This window comes from Archocentrus centrarchus, chromosome 14 (genome assembly GCF_007364275.1).
Source record: "Archocentrus centrarchus isolate MPI-CPG fArcCen1 chromosome 14, fArcCen1, whole genome shotgun sequence".
Taxonomy (NCBI): domain Eukaryota; kingdom Metazoa; phylum Chordata; class Actinopteri; order Cichliformes; family Cichlidae; genus Archocentrus; species Archocentrus centrarchus.
Window position 1 is genome coordinate 32,617,545 of NC_044359.1, and position 17,246 is coordinate 32,634,790.

The 17,246-nt window shown below is 44.3% G+C and overlaps 1 protein-coding gene across 5 annotated transcripts in view; it reads left to right on the plus strand.

Annotated features, from left to right (window-relative positions):
• The window catches only part of auts2a (activator of transcription and developmental regulator AUTS2 a), a 300,378-nt gene that overhangs the window by 262,866 nt on the left and 20,266 nt on the right, over positions 1-17,246 (plus strand). For all 5 annotated transcript variants that reach the window (XM_030746362.1, XM_030746364.1, XM_030746363.1 and 2 more), the window contains exon 6: positions 4,954-5,002. In XM_030746362.1, the coding sequence (XP_030602222.1) occupies positions 4,954-5,002 (49 nt within the window). The remainder of the gene's footprint in view (positions 1-4,953; positions 5,003-17,246) is intronic.

Below are 17,246 nucleotides of genomic sequence, written 5' to 3' on the forward strand. Positions count from 1 at the left end.
ATACAGTCTATGGTAAAAATCATAATCATATAAAATCATATCATCATTTGTTGATGTACTTTAACGTAAAAGAACATCATGAACTTTTTTTTGTTAATCATTAATCATTGCATAAAAAGAGCTTCAATTAATTGCCATACCTAAACCTATTTTTAAAAAAATGGGTTGTGTTATGTGTTGTTCAGTCACATCAGAAGTGTTAATACGCTGTTCCAAACGGGAGGACGATACCGGGACATTCGAAAGTACAGTCACCTTTTTGGATTCAAATTGTCTGTCGTGAAAGGTTTGCGCCTCAAGTACAGCCTCACAGTGCCACCAGGAAGGTGCTAGGCTCTTTCTGACTTACATTGTCACATTTATGCTTTAATACTTTGTCTAGTTCAAGAGTTCCTGCATATCATTCTGACAGAGCTTTCAGTGTGAGGTGAAGCTGGCTCTGAAGTACCCACCTACCTGAGATGAATGCCGTTCACCTCTGATGATGGCGCTGTGCAATGTCGGGTTGAATGCACGAGTTTTTTTCTACACACTGCAAAGCACCAACAGCGTTCGGAGCCAACAGGCAAATGTAATAAGAGCTTTTAACATATTACATTGGCAGCACTCATGTTACACTTATCAGTAATATTTTAAATGAGGGTAGTTTGGCATAATAGCAGGAAGGCTCATAAAGGCAAACCAGTCCCTTGTGATTGTAATCTAGGAGAGTTCCTGTAAAATTAAACCCTGGTTATGGGGGGAGACAAACATGTTCCTGGCTTCTTTGAAGTGGAGAATCAGCATCCAAAAAGACAGAATAAAAGATGACAAAATGTCAGCGTTGAAGCTGATGCTCTATAGATAGAACTTGCATGCCCAGACAGCAATTACTGAGATACATAGCATTCATCCAGACATTGTGTTTGATCTTGGTGCTTCATTCACTTGCACAGATTTTTTTTTTTTTTTTATATGTGAAATTGTGCAGGGTTCTCATTTGAATGTGTGTTTGTCTCTGTCCATTTCATTTGGATTCAAAAGAATGTGCGGTGTGAGATCCGGACGATTGTTTAGTAGTGGGGCTGTAATCACAGACTTGTGGTCGCTCTCACATCTGATAATGACCATTTAAAATGGAGAACAACAGCTTGTTCGTAGCTGCTGCTGCTGCTGCTGCTGCTGTGGCTGCACAGGCCCGTGAAAAGGACTGGTAGCCATTTTCTGTCAGTGGCAGTCATATAAATGCATATCATGAAGCCAGCAGCTTTTGAAGCCAAACCACAAAATGCTCTTGATGTTTCATCAGAATCACCACTTTAAACATAAGAATCCATGTGATCTCATTTCATGTAACCACCGTTGTTACATTTGAAACTAATTTTAGACATGATTTTTTTTTTTCGTTCTTTTTTTTTTCTTGCATTTCCGTTGTACACGGAGCGTAGTGCAGTACAGCTCCATGATTTCACTGTAAGCATCAATGATGTTTTCTCAGCCTATGAGCAACAGCAATCTAGATTTTAATTATTTCATTAGTTAAAGCTGTTCGGTGCAGTGTATACACAAGGATGTTTAACAGGAGCCTCTAATTTGATGAGCACATGGTCTGGTCTTTCTCCCAGGCCCTCTGTGACCGAGCGTTTATCCTCTGTAGCTGAACCAAGTGGCTGGACTTTTCCCGGCCACCTCCCTCCCATTGGTACTTCACATGCTTTGTTCTGTATGACACGAGTGTTTAATATTTTTTTTCTGCTAAATGTGAAATTTTCTGCTTAATCAGGCTGGAAATCTGACTCCACTTTGGAGGAATGCTGTTGGGTTAACTCAAAGTGAGGATTTGTTTTGCCATTGTAAATCTCAGGCAACTGTATATCCCATTTCCCATGACTTGATGTTTGTACGGCCTATCCCAGCCAGCCAACAGATCCTCGGTCTCTCCGTTACCGAGGGACGGATTAGCATCTCAGCTATGAGCTAAGTCTGTTTTCTGCTCTGTGGTTGCTCGGGCTGAGCTGGCAGCAAAAGCTTCTACAACGTGACTCTATTGTACATCCATTGACCTCCCAGCCAGTGGGTTAGTGCTCATTAGACAAGCCATAGGATGCAAAGGTTTGCACTATTAAGAGGATTGTCTTTCCATCAGGATTTATTCAGTATGATTGTGACAAGGAAGGATGAGCACCATTGCTTCTCAGGCAAACGTTATTTTCAGATCATTAGTGTGAATCCCAGCAGAATGGTGCTCCTCCAAATCAGGCTTTCAAAAATACATATGGAGTCATATCAACGCCTAGAAACAATTAGAAGTGAGCAACATTTAGTGCGCAATGTTTTGATATCCTGGTCAGCCATACAAATAACTTTACCAAGCCTAGGAGCCTTTTTTGTTTTTGTCATATATATTGTGAACTTACTAGCTGCGGCTTACGCCTGCAGCTTCGGGGCTGGAAGCTTGTTAGGTTTCTGGTCTGTCGGGGTGGACCATGGAGAGCTCAGCACTCAAATTGGAGGTTGAATGACCCAAAGTGCTTTTTATATTACCAGTTGACCTCCCTTCAGGCCAGCGGAGTGGGAGTTGATTCAACAGGAAGACAGCGCCTGTGGGCTGCAAGGAGGTGAATGCTGCTCATAAAGGAGCGTTTTGTTTTTCCTCCCCTCACGGTAGCAGCACCCTACTGGGGAATTCATTAGTGGCTGACATCATCTTGCTCTGTACAGAGTGACAGACTATCTTTCTGCCCCGGCTCTCCCCTCCCTTTCTCTTCTTCCCTCTTGTGCTCTCCCTGTCCCTCTCTCTCGCTGCCTCCTTATCTTTCCGTGGTGCGCTGCTCTCGATGCTTTTGCGCGCCATTTACGCAAAAGGTAAATGCGTCGATGTGCACTTCTGCAATCAAGATCCAAGCTTTTCGGAAGCCCAAAAACACAAGTCTATTTATCTTCTGAAGGAGGACTACTGTGGTTGAATCCAAGACCGCCTGGAAATCAGGAAGTGGGAGGACCCGAGCGTTAAGGCAGCGGCACACAAGCAGTCAGTCGCTGGATGAATGGGAGTTTGTCTGGTTCTTAGGAGCGGACAGGGAGAGGCTATAGTGCGCCCACGATCGGAATCCGTCAGAGCACACAGCGCGACAGTGGGTTTATACCTAGTGAATTTTTGCTCACTGCTCGTGTGATTTCCCTCCGTTTGTGTCTCCACTGAGAAAACTGGCCGTGCGCTTTGTTGGATTGGTTTGCTCCATCGGACGCAGCCCCTTTCTGCGCACCGACTCACAAACCCTCCAGGATCGCGTTTGTTACCTCTCACGGATATTTCCGACAGGAGAATATACGTTAAAAAAAAATCACACACATACACACACACACACACACACACACACAGTGTCCCGAGCAGGAAAAGAAGGTGGATCAAAGGATTTTTTTTCCTCTCCTCGCCTCATTGCTGATGCAGAAGCTCTCCGTGGCGAGACACATGGTTCTCTTTGTCCAAAAGGCGCAGTAGCTTTGTGAACGGCTTTGGATTTTTTTTTTTTCTTTCTTGGAAAGGCTTCTTCTCTTTTCGCATGGCGGTCTTCAGTTTAAACGGAGTAGACTTCGCTGGCCCTTATATGGATTATATTATTTGAAAAGCAGAATGTGAAACGAGGCCATATTTACCAGACCGAGAAAAGTAACATCCCGACTTATTTGCCTCCTTGCTAACCTTGCCACATCGAAGGTATGCGCGCTGGCTCGGAGCCGCTTATAATCTGCGATGTGTTTGTCCTTGTGTGTGGTAATGTGCAAAATGGTCTGGGGAGGATTTTTTAAAAGGGTACAAAGGAAACGGTCTCTGTTAATGTTGCTATTTATTCTGCAGATTTCATTGTTTACATTCTGTCCGTGTTGCATTAGTGAATAAACAAGGTTTCTAACAAGTGTATATATTCAATAATAAAACATCTGATGCCCACTAGCACCATTTCCTATTTTTATTTTGAATTATTATTGTGTTTCATCAGCCTTAACGTCGAGGTAAAAGACACAAGTGCGGATAACTTAAGCTGTCACTGGCCGCAGATTGAAAATATTCTTGTCATTAAGGGTTTTTATGTGGCAACAAAAATAATAAAGCACTGCTCTTAAAGTCTAATCTTTTTGAATCACGTGGGGTTCCGATTTTGCATTAAACTAAATCAAAGCGAATGAGTCCACAAAGCCAGTTATTAGAAATTCATTTTATTCAGAGAAAGCTGTCAGTCAGTCCGTCTTCACAGGAGGCTTTACGGGTGTTGTTCCGTTTCTTCTCTGCGTGTGTTTGATTAATAATAGCAAATATTTCACAAGTTGTGTTAGAAATACAGTTTAAAGGTGCCTTTAAAAAAACAAAAAACAAACAAACTACACGAGGCTTTTGTTATCTAATTCAGGTTTAAATCCCATCACTGCACATGTTATTCTAGCACGCTGATGCTGTCCGTGCGCTGCCTGAGAGGCTTGGAGAAATCGTGAGGCTTTTATTATTTTTTATTTTTTTTGGCACGGAGCAACAGTGCCATCAAGTGGCCAGAGTACGAAGTTCCACTTGTTTTGTTTCAGTCTGATTCCCCTGTATTAGTTTTGATCATGATGCTCAGGCTATCCTGATCATTATGGACAGATTTTGGGCCATACAGCATGCAGACACCTGCCCTAAAAATGACTATTTCTAATGAAGTATGTGCCAGTAAAACTGAGCACACAGCTCATCATCAAATTGCCAGTAAAAACTTCTGCTAAGTACACCTACTGGGTGAATTTAGGACCAAAGTTTGCTTTATTTTTTAGTGACTTCTATAAATCTAAAAATTCTTTACCACACCGTGTATACTGTTCTCTCAGTTAGCAGAGGCGTTGTAGTGTAGGAGTTAGTTTGGTGGACAGTAAAGCTGAATTTAGATGATCTGTGCTAAATGTGATGTTTTCCTCATGCAGTGCTCCTTTTTTCTTTTCTAGGTCTCCGATGCCAGCTCAGAGAAATTCTTCAGCACAGCTGCAGTTAAAGGTATGGGTTTTTATTTTCTACGGTGACATATTGTCACCATTGCGGTGCAGGTGTATGGTCAGTCTCTGGAGACTGCCATGTTGACGTTTGTATATTCTGTCCCCATGCTGTGTTCTTCATATTTATTATATTACGGTTATATGAAAAAAAAAAAAAATGCAGTTTGCCCAAATTCCATCAGTTATGATCAAATGTGAAAATGTTAAAAAAAAAAAAAACTACTCGTGTAGGTCCATGTGACATGAAGCTGTGTGAATGTTTTGGTGAGCCTTTGTTGCAGTTTTGCTGAAATACAATACAGGACGTCTATACTGAAGGCAGAGCAGGAGGAGGAGGATGTACTAATGTTGCAGGGAATGAAGTGAGGGCAGGAAAGGCATCTGTTTATGGCCTCAGTGTGCCAACACCACATGTGACCTCATTATCAAGTCACTAATTTGCTGTTAAAAGCAGCCCCATTTTCTCTGGCTCAGGGATAATGGAGGTGCCCCGTGTGAAAGGACATTCCTCTGTAATGGAGGGGAGTTACCACGCAGGGCAAGAGGGAGGCTTGGAGACGAGGGTTATGACCCCTTCAGGGCTTTGGTAGAAATGGGGCAGATTGTTGTGATAGGTCCTTGTAACCCCAACCCCCACCCTTATTGCTTGCTCCTCTGCACAGACCTCCATACGCATTTCCCATATTCTGGCCTTTGATTCCCTCCCGGGCTTGATTTGTGGCATCCATTGGGGGGCTCAATAGCCATGCTTGACAAGGAGCTTCTCTGCGGACTGATTTGGTTCCCTTGAAAGGATTAAGGCCTCCTTTGTGCAGCCTAAATCAACAGAGGGCCACCCTCTCTCCCCTACTATGAAAGGGTCTGACTGGGGAAACAGTACACAAAATATGCTTTCTCTCTGCTGTGTGATAGTCCACTCTCTTGGCCCTTATTTCCATTTAAATATGCCCTCTTTTCTTCTCTTTTACCATCTCTCCCCCCTTCTCCACTCTTGCCATATGCTAATGCCCGACACAATTGCAAAAGACTAGTAAAAGAATCCAGGTGCAGAGAGAGCAAAGACTGCTGGTATTTTCATGGAGGGCAGTGTTAAGATTAAAAGAGTCGGGCGGGTTTTTGTTGGAGGGGATTATGAGCACGCTAATGCAACCAAACCTCTGGACAAGCAACAGCTCCAACAAAAATGGCGCAAGAGAGAGCGCGCTCGTTTGTGGGATGATGAGTGTCAATATTTGCTCAAAGGCAGGTGCACAAAGTCTCCATTTGTTTGACGCTTTCTTGATACATAATATTTCTTTTTGCGCTTTAGGACTTCAGCATCGGGCTGACAAGGTAAAAACAATCCAAAAACACAAAGCAAAGGCGTGTTTATTATAAAGCTCTTCAGTGATGAAGTAGTTAATAAAAGCTTTAATCCACACAATTCAAACTGAAAGCCCAACCCTGTTAAAAGTGTTAAAAATGTCTTTTTATTCTACATAAATATTAAGTAAAGATGTGAACTTGGCAAACATCAGATGCTATATTATGGAGTTCAGACTCCACAAATATACAGCAAATTATTAAGCGAGTCTGCACTTATGGAGCATATTTTAACCTTTGCGGCTCTAAAAAGCACTTTATACTGATTTTCTAATAGCTTGACATTTCTGTGACACAATATTATTAATTCATTATTGTGCTGTACAATTTATGCAAAGGATATGTTCTTCTTGACAGAAGGAGGCAGGAGCTTTTTCAGACATACAACTATTGTTAATAAACTTGTGACTGATTGGAGTAAAGGTAATGTACCTTAAAAAGGCCGTTGTGATTCTGCTGCCAGTGTGCAGCTTTATAATAACTGACTTTTGCCTCTTTTTTTTTTTTTTTCCTCTGCCGCAAGACTGGAAATCAGCCCAGGGCAACATCAGGTCTCTTTGAAGGCTTAGTGCCGGTCCCTCATCTTTTAATCTAACAGCCTTCTCACCTACTCGATAATTACGGTGTATTTTCTGTGTTCCCTCCGAAGCCCGAGGCATACACTGCATTTTGAAAAGAAAATCCAACTGATGAAAATGCGTCTTTTGTGTTTTCAGACGTTGATTTGTTTTCTTCCCCGTTTGCGCCGGCTTCACCTCGAGGCAGTCAGTGTCAGCCGTGGCGTTTAAAGTCACTGTCACTCTCTGCGCCTGTCCCTCCATCCAGCTCATTCTGAGTGCTCTTTGCCCAGGAATGGATTTCATTAACTAAGAGTCATTAAATGTTATCTCTAATTATCGCGGTTGTCAGTGCACCTGCAGGTGTCAGCTAACCTAATTCACGCGCTCTGCAGGAGAGTAGGCACCGGTCAGAAAGCTGGGGCGCGCGATATTGGCCGCCAGTGAAATAAACAACTTTTCCAAAGTCTAAGCTGCTTCCAAGGTGCCGTGGGTGGAAAACAGAGTTTTATTAAGGCTCTGACTGCTGTCCAGGGAGTGGATTGAAGTGTTGGCTCAAACAGATACTGATGATGACAAACCAGCACAGCGTGTCACCACAAAGGTCTGCAGACAGATCTATCAAATGATTACGGCCGTCTCCCAGGGCAATGATATCTTGTCAATTGGTTACATTCCCATCTTTTATGATACTGTCAATCGACAGTCCGTCAGAGAAACTCGGCTAAGTTTGTCCTTGGAGAGCCCAGACTGAGCTCGCAGTGCATTGTTTGCTGAGTGTAGCCCAACAGCAAGATTAAAATAATACTGGATGACATTTAAAAAGGTCTGCGGTGCCATTTTAATCAGCTGGCCTGAGAATTTTCTCATCAGTGAATTGTTAACTCTGTATAGATACAATTTAATGAGAATAGAATCTGTGTTTTCAATTAAAAAAAAAAAAAAAAGAAAATAGGGAAGACATTTGCCCATTTAAAATGTGGTTCCTGTTAGAAGTAACTGGTTTTTCAGTTAAGGGTGTAGCAGAGGAGCTCCCTTTTTCTTTCTTTCTTGCTTCTTTTTTTTTTCTTCTTTTTCTTCAAAAATTTCATCTGGTAGATATATTGGAGGAGCCGGTCCCTCATGAGATATCTCCTGCAGCTGTGTCTGCGATGTGAGACCAAGTTCAGTGCGGGGGTGAATTGAAGTGCACAGTGGAGTGATTCTCAGTTTCCCCCCCCTCAGCACAACGCTGATTTCACCATGCTTTACTGGAGTTAATGTGAAAATGAAGCGGTGCTACAGCGAGACCCGGGGCTGACGCCAGTGTGAAGAGCGCCGCTAGTGAAGTGTGTCAGGCTTGAGTACGTCTGTCACCAGGGGAGAGAATAATGTGCGATGTGGAAGGTGTAATTTGCAGCGCTGATGGCATTGTTTAAAAAAATAGTGGAAAGAGAGAAGCGGAGGTGAACTTTTGTGGCAGATATCAGAGCTGAAGAGCTCCCTAGATTGTCATAGAGAGCTTTGCTGGCAGCAAAATTGCCTGTGAGCATATTACTGCTGTGTGGGAGGGAGCCGAGGGCTTGTTTTTCTCTCTGCCTCATTCTCTTTCTGTTTCCTGAGAGGAGGACTGGTGATATAGCTGTGTGTACTTCTAGGCTGTGGGCCACCACCTGCTGTAATCTCAAGTGATATAGAAAGCAACAATCACGCCACAAATCACCCGGGCAGCTCCCTAACTCATTCAGTCGACTGGAAAGAGAAGGCTGGCCTTTCACAGCAGCAGTGTTGGTTTACTGCCCCGGGCTCCCTGCGCTGCCCTCATGCTGACCTCTGCCGTCTGTGTGGGTTTTGGTGTCCAGAAATCAGGGCTGCCTGTGGAACTTGACCTGATGCGCAATGGAAAGATGACCTGACCACCACTGGCCTTTTGTGCGTTCGGAGAAACGGCTGCAGTCAAGGATGATCTCTCTTTCCCTGCCAGGGGCCATGAGGTCACAAAGAGGTTGCTGCCCTATCCCTCTGGATATAACCACTAGAATGAAGCATTGTTGCTGTTTTGGCACAAATCAAATCAGAATTCTCTTTTGATATTTAATAACCGTGCATGTTTTGAGAAATAATATGGGGATCTGATGGATTTACCTCTGAATGATGCATAACTGAAACTGATTCCAGGCATTTCCCCCGTGGTCTTTGCTCCTGTTGGTAACCCATCCCCCACTAAGAACATTTAATGTGCATCTCTGAGGGGTAAAGGAAGCTCAATATCCTGTGCTGCACAGAGGGAAGCCCCCCACTGCAACTACAGACACAGAGGCTGTATTTTACAGTATGACCATGAAAGGAGCCGCTTCAGCCGTGCATTACCTGCTGACATAGCCAAACAAAGGTTAACAAATCAAGGGAAGCTCTGGCTGATTTAGTGCCTTGCTGTTGCGAACAATTGCCCAAGTCCCCGTGGAATCATGAAAAATGCAGTAATTTCCAACTTGACATACTTCAAAATCACATTTAAATGCTTTTATTGATCACAGCTCATTAGTCCTCATTGCAGCTGCGACGGAAAGCTTTTCCAGACTTTACAGTTTGGTTTTAAATGAGTCTTAGTTCTGCCTTGCTTCCCCCCTCTAATATATAAAGGTTATGCTTTGAGAACGCAGCTCTTATTGGAAATATTTGCTTTGCTGAATGCAACCAGTTAACTTTAAAGAACAACAAACAAGTTTAGAGCCAACAAGTACACCTGTCACAGTCTGCATTTGCAATCAGGTCTAATCAGGGAATGTTTAGCATCTAACTGGCAGGTAAATAGTGAATGTGGGATTGTGGCTGTAGCTGCTGCACACTTGGTAGAAGGTTTGTTGATTGAAGATCAGTTTTAAGGAGATGTTGTAAGTGGGTCTGTTGGTGCTGAGGAAACACAGTCAGCACTGTGGGCCAGTCTCCTTCTGTGCCCTCCTCTAACACAAAGAGGTCATTCAGAGTTTGTTCCGCGAGTCCCTGAGGTTAGAGACTAAGTAAATCCATCCATCTTAATGCACTTATTTCAGCACCAGGAGAGCTGGAGGGAGACTGTGTAAACACTCCCATATCCGACATGCCACGCTAAACCCAAAGAGCCTGGAACCCATCAGGCCAAAATTAAAGGTCTACATCTCAAACACAAACATTTAAATGGGCTGAACTCCAGAGATCAAAGTGAAAGGCCTCAGTTTCCCTGCTGCCCTCCCCCACCGCGTCTGCCACACTGAGATATGCGGCGGTTTAGCAGCCAGTCAGGGTTGAATGGTGAGTGGCTTATACTGTACATGTCTGTTTTTCTCAGGTGTCTTAGGTAACATTTTGGCATTTCTTGCAGTGGTGTATAGGTAAGGTTACCAAGCACGCTCAGCTTATTATGATCATAGTCTGATTATAAAGACAGTACAGGTCAGAAGAACAAAACGCTCTTTCTTTGGCTCCTACTTAATTGATTTTATTTTCTGGGTTTACATCAGATCACAGATTCTTTTGTGTAAATTGTCTTTAAAAAACTACAAATCTGTAATTTTACCAGCGTCTGCTAATTTACTGATTTCTATTTCTGTCATTTACTTTAAGAGTTTGTTGTTTTTTTTCTTTCCTTTTTTTTTTGTCTTAATGTCATTGAGTTGACAGTGAATCTCCACAAACTTAGTGGCAGTAAATAGGAGGGCAGAGGTGTTGAAAGCACCAGTCTCCTGTTCCCAGAGGAGGTCCTCCCCCATCACCATCACCATCACCAGCATCCACTGATCCATTGTGACATGAGCCACTCTCCTGCCAACTGTGCAGCATTAACAGGGTCAAAGCACCACACACATGCACACACACCCCACTTATCAAGACCCAGCCATTCCCAGTGTGCCGTTGGTGTGTTCAGGCCAATTATGCCTGTGTCAGTCTTTGGTCCCTGTGGCAGAGGTGACATTGCCAAAGAGGGGGGAGACAGACTAGACTGCCTTAATGAGGCCTCATGGTGCCTTAGAGGTGAATGTGCATATGAGTGTGTAAGCACATGTGTGCATGCATAAAAGAAGGACTGCTGGCTTGGAATGATCTGCCTTCTCTTGTGACCTACTGTGTGTGTCTGACAGCCTTCTCAAGGTTTTCACCCTGCAGCCATTTCCATCAGGCCCCCTCTTTTGTATTTTTTAAGTAACTGCAGGCCCCATGATGACACTGTAGCAAACAGATTTTGGTTCTGTCTGACTTGAGGCATCTTTTCCCAGAAATGTGGGATAGCAGCTCGCGGATGCACATGTTCTAAAAAGGAGATGGGATTAACACAGTGTCCACTGTGAAATGATTAATTCCCGCAGTGTTGGTGTTGCTTTGAGCAGCATGGAGTAGGATTTAGTCTGTTTAAAAAAAAATCAAATGGAAAAAAAGCTCCTGATAGAGAAGGATGAATGACCATTCAAACGTCTACAGAACCGCCCATTTTGAATTACATGGTTATGGAGAATTGAACAGATAAAACGATGGTAGAAGAGCCACCCGTACTAAAAGTGTTTGCACTGTTAAGGATTGTCCAGGGTTGCTGTCAAGTTAAAGCTTTTTCTCCTGTATCAAATAAGTGACCACTGCTGTAATCTCTGTAATCCTTAACTCTCGCTGCAGGAAACCAAGCTCCAGAGGCTTAGAGTGAGATTATGGTCTGTTGCCATCTTACAGCTGTGGTATTTTTAAGGGAAATTTTTGGAGTGAAAGAGTGTTTCTTTTTCTCTTATCCAGTATTGTAATAGCATGTGGGGGGAAGTGAAAGTGTAAACACAGCTTGTAAAGACAGAAAAGCTAAGAGAGAGGAAGAGCATAAAGACTGATCAGGATTGATGAAAGCAAGGCTTTAATTGCTCCCACAAGAGAAGGGGTGAGCCCCCACCACCACACACACACGCACACACACACACACGCACACACACACACACCTTCTCTGATTCACATAAATATGCAGGACAGAAATAAAGCCCTGATGAGCCTCGGGGCAGATTAGAGAGGACTACAGAGCAGGATCCTGGTTTGTTAGTGACAGTCCCTCGATCCCTCTGCATGTGTTTCTGCACTGCACACACTGCATTGCTTTCATGCACACATTTCATTTTATTATCACAGCCTACTGACTACAAAAGACTGCATGCTGTAAAGCCTTGATTATACTACGTTACAGACACAGACATGTACAGCTGGAGACCCGACGGCTGAGTAGTCGGTCCTGTTAAAACTCAATTATACTTTGTGCATCTGCAACTGCGCTAGGGTCTGCGAGGATCCATGCAGACGTCTGCGTGCATGCCTGTTTTTTGTAACTGCACACACTTAACTAACTACGCATGCGCCCCACATGGTGGACTTCAAGCGGACTTAAAAGAAGTGGTACAGGAATGACTACTTGGCTGTTGGGTCTCAAGCTGCCCATATCCCTGTCTGCAAAAGAAATATAATCAAGGCTTCTTTGACATCCGCTGCCAGGGGCGCATGCATGGTTAGTGGACCCTTGCACTCACTGTCTGATGATGAAATTTACATCACTTGAACCCAAGCGGAACATAGCGGACTCGCAGACATGAAAGTATAATCGAGGCATTACAGGAGATTTATACTTCTGTGTTAAATGTACGCCATAGGTACATTGTAATATGGTGTAGACCCTTCTGAAAACCTACACAGCAACCTACACTGTAACCATGCACCTCCCTTGAAGTGTAACTACACATCACGTCATCAAAGCCCATAGCGGTGGTGATTGGCCTGTTCAGTACTATCAAATCCTCCCGTGCATTTCTGGCTACTTTTTTGGATCCGCGAATAATAACCGTCTCCTCAGTCTGACCCACAGATGTGAGCAAATTCCTGGAGGGAGATTACAGAAACAAATCGGAATGGATGTGAGGAAATGTATGAAGAAGTGGAAAAACTTGAGGGACAGATGTGTTTGCAGACGGGGGTGGGGGTGGGGGGGGACCACAACAAAGAGTGGGGACCCAGGAGGGAAAAAGTCCTGGCATTTTATTTGTTTCTATCATGGCTGGCACTGCATATAAAACACCAGGACACAACCACAAGCTAACTGACACATAATGCAGCGTAAATGCTGGCAATGGCATCAGACACCTGCGTAGGTCACATCGTGGGCTTCAACAAAGGTTCAGCGCAGAAGTCTAAATCAGCTGTTAGTGCGCCGCATAGAAAAAACAACTGTGTTGAACTAAAGCTGTCAGACCTTTAGTTGAACATCACCCCCTTGTGTTGGGTATGCTCTCAGGAGTGATTGTGACTCCAGAGCAGCGTGGGTGGAGAGGACATGGTTAATTTGTGGTGGATGTTGTGCATGTGTGTGTAAAGTTATATTGCTATCCTGGAAATGAAATTTTAAAACATGTGCATTTGATATAAACAAAGCATAACAAACTGCACAATGTTCCATTTTAAAAGCGTCTTTTGGGTCGTCCTCTCTGGCTTTTGGCCACTGTTCTTAGAAGCCTGCCCAAACCCATCAACGTCGGGTGGACTGTCACCATCTGTTACAGATTAAGCTGCTTCTGGAGGGAGCTATTTGATTTCAGGGCTCGAGCATCCCCTCCTTATTCCACGTGTCAGGTTTTACTGTAAACACTGTTGTACAAAAACCAAAATCCCAGAAGGGGGGCCTTTTAAGCCAAGAGCAAACGGGCCGTTGCACCGGGTTGGGCTTCATGTCTGGTTTAGCTCTTAGCGTGCTGAGACAGGGGCTCTGCTGGGCCATTTAGAGGCAAAGCTGGGATGCCATGTTTGGAAGCTTTTTCTCTAAACCCTGCATTCAGGCAGTGTGCCGTGTGGTGTTGTGATGTATGAATCCCCTGGCCTTGCCTGACACAGGCGAGCCTGTCTGAGCCCATGTCTTCACTGAGTAGGAGGCCGTGGACAGAGGCTGCATTGTTCCCCCAACGTAACCCAAGCTGAGGGCAGCCGCTGCCCAAAGGGGGATATCAAGTTGTTCTCTCCCCACCAATACCAAATCCTAGCTTAAGCTCTGGGGCTTGACGAGAAAGTAGAGAGGCAGCTGACTGTTTGGACGACAGCACAGTTCAAATAAACAGTTCAAATCCCAACCAGCCTCCCCTATACTAGCCCTCCCTCGCCAAGTACTGCAGTCCGACAGCCATAGCTCATCATCGTGAAGCTCGCCAGCAGCTCTCAGCTAATTTGTGGTATTATTTTGAAAAGTTTGTTGATGTGGCTGCACTGAGGTTTCCTGAGAAAAAGGCTTCAAGCAGAGAGAAGAAAGGGAACATTTAGGCCTGGTTTAATCTCACTGCTTCATTTTTTTTTTTTTTTTTTTTGTGAGCAGCCGGTGAGTTTACAACAACATCAGCAGACCACACAGCATTTCCCAGCTAGAGGGAAATAAAGGAGGCAAGAAAGTACGCGAGGATAGGAGAAGGGGCAGCCATTAACAGCTTTGTTTCTGCTCCCGATGCCCCGCTAATCTGACTGCAGTGAAACCCGAGCAAGGGGGTAATGAGACGGCACTTGACACACCCGCACATGTACTCGCATAGACACATTGGCTAATTCTGTAATACCAGTGAAAATTTAAGAAAAGAAAAGGCTGCATGCAATTGATACTGCACAAGATTTTTAGACATTTGATCCATGCATTCAAGCTGGACTGAGTTTTTCTTGTATAGCTTTAACACACGGCACAGGCTACATTGAATCTGATCCTTGCAAACAGCCTGACTGCGCAGTATGGACATGTGTAAAACCAGTTGGCCCCATTTGAAAGAGAGTGAAAGAGGCCCAGACTGATGACTCTCTGGGGACAGATTTCTCTTTCCAGCCCTCCATGCTTCTCTCCCCAGTGAAATCATGGTGGTGTCAGTGTGTCAGCTCGAGCTGTCACTCTGCCTACTGCTGCAAGCCAGTTGCTCTCATACTCGACCTCCTGGCTACAGGGGAAGGGGGGGGGGGGGGCAGAAGAGAAGGAAAAAGGGTTTTTTTTTCTACACTTGACACAGCAGATGAGCAGAGTGTCAGCACCCCTTAGTGCAACTTGAGAGTCTTGAAAATAAAGCGAGAGCCAAAGCTGTCTGTCACCTCAGAGAAGCCAGCTGTACAATTAGGAGTCACCCCTTCCCCAAGGGCTGGTTTAGTACAGTCCACTATGCTTGGCTGACAAAGTGACAGGCCTTCATGGAGGACAGGCCAACACTGAACAGATCCAGGCTGGGAGAATAGTGCTGTAGTACACACATCTCAACCAGGCTGGCATTGGACCTGTTGACTGGTAGCGGTTTCTCTCTGTGTGTGTGTGTGTGTGTGTGTGTGTGTGTGTGTGTGTGTGTGTGTGTGTGTGTGTGTGTGTGTGTGTGTGTGTGTGTGTGTGTGAGAGAGAGAGAAAGCAGAGGGGTGAGCGGGTGGTTTTTTTTTATGAGCATGTGACTGTAATTGAGATTTAAGCATGTCTCTGAAGTTTGTCCGCTCTGCAGACGATTGTCTATTGTTTCTCTAAGCTGCCACAGTGACTGACAAGGAGCACATGTTGCAGTGCCAGTCAGTGTGTTGTGAAATGCTTGAGTTGCGTTGACACACATCCTAAATTTTCTGTATTCCAGTCAGGTCGAGTTTCATAGACTAAAATAATTTAGGTTCCTGGATAGGGTTGCTTCATTGAATTGAGAAAATAGTTGAATCTATGTTTAACTTAAAACCTAAAAACATCTGTTTGTTGTTTCTCAGCAGAAGTGCTTACACTGTGTTGTAATAATCCTGCTTTGGACTTGTTGTCTAAAGTCTTTTCATCTGCAAAAAGACATAAAATTATTCCAGAATAAGTTTAGTAGTTGTTGGGGTCAGGTAGCACTTCCTGCCTTTGAACCTGAGTTGTAGACCATGAGTCCTACAGAGCAAAGCTTTTATGATCGGGCCTGCTATATTTTCATAGCATCTGCATGTTGCCATGCAGGAAACGGAATACATATTCTTCCTGCTAATTTGATGTTGATGCGGTGACTGAAATTTGGTGACGGTAACAAGCCAGCTTAAAAACAATGAACCAGTGGTTTTTAGTCAAACATGTTCTGCACCTTACATCCCATAATGTAAAATTTCTTTTTTTTCTAGATGAAAAAGCCACAGTACACCTTTTAAGTGTTTAATTTTTGTAATGTGGTCTGATGACACAGGCATTTCCCACTGCTATTCACAGTATAATGACAAAAACTAAAATTAGCTGAATATCAAGCGAGTGAATATTTTGGACACCTGTAATAAAGCTGTTGCCATGCAATGTGACGTGTTCCCTCCAACCTTTAACATATTGTCTAAATCAGCTGTGGTGTCAGTGAAAAACTATGAAGTAAACTATGAAAGGAATACGAGGAGTTTCATGGCTGGCTGAGAAAGTGAAGCACTGACATATGATACGCCTCAGGTCTCTCAGCAGCCTTTAGATTTTGTATCTCCAGGGAAGGACATGCGCACAAAAAAATGGCCACCTCAATTTTTTTACACAGATATCAAACCCTGTGAGAAGTCCCGCTAGCTTGCTCGCATGCACGGGACATGTCTGAGGTCAAATGATCTGGTTCGCTCCACAGCTGCTTTGTCTTTCAGTGTAGATTTACACCAATGTGACGGTGTGTGCACACTGACCAACTGCTATGGACTGGATGGATCTGACACATTACACGCTACTGTTATTTCAAAGCCTCAGTGAGCTGGAGCATGACAGCCAGACCTGCAGAGAATCTGTCAACTGCCGGCAACAAGTGTCCCCTTGAGAGCTGCCCTGCACAGACCCCTGGCAAGAGATGTCTGGCCCTTTGGCCAGCTTTCCACCCATCCCTTCTGCTGGTCACCTGTGCCAGCATGCCCGTCATCGAGTCCCTGACCCAGTGCTTCTCCCATTACGTTCCCTTCAACCTGACCTCACACCCTCAGTGATATATAAAGATTTGCTCTCTAAAGGAGAGCTAGAAATGAGACACTTGTTCTGCCACTGATCCCTCTGCTACATCCGCATGCACGTAAAGATGGTGATGGTGGAGAGGGTGAAGGCGAGCTTTAGGGGGAAGGTGACCAAACATTTAGGCCCAAAGAGCTCGTCTAAGGCAGCGCGATTTTCCACATGTTGTTGGGGTGAGCACTGAGATCGAGACGCAGAGGCAGTTAAGAGCCATTCCAGAAACAGCTATAATCAGACCTGCTGTGGCTGGAAGAATATTTTCGCTGCAGCTCTCTGTTAGTAAATGGCTTCATTATGACTCAGGAGAGAGGGGACCGAGCACACTCTGTCAACAAAGAGAGTATGAATGCAGTACGGATGGATACTAGCAAAGGTAG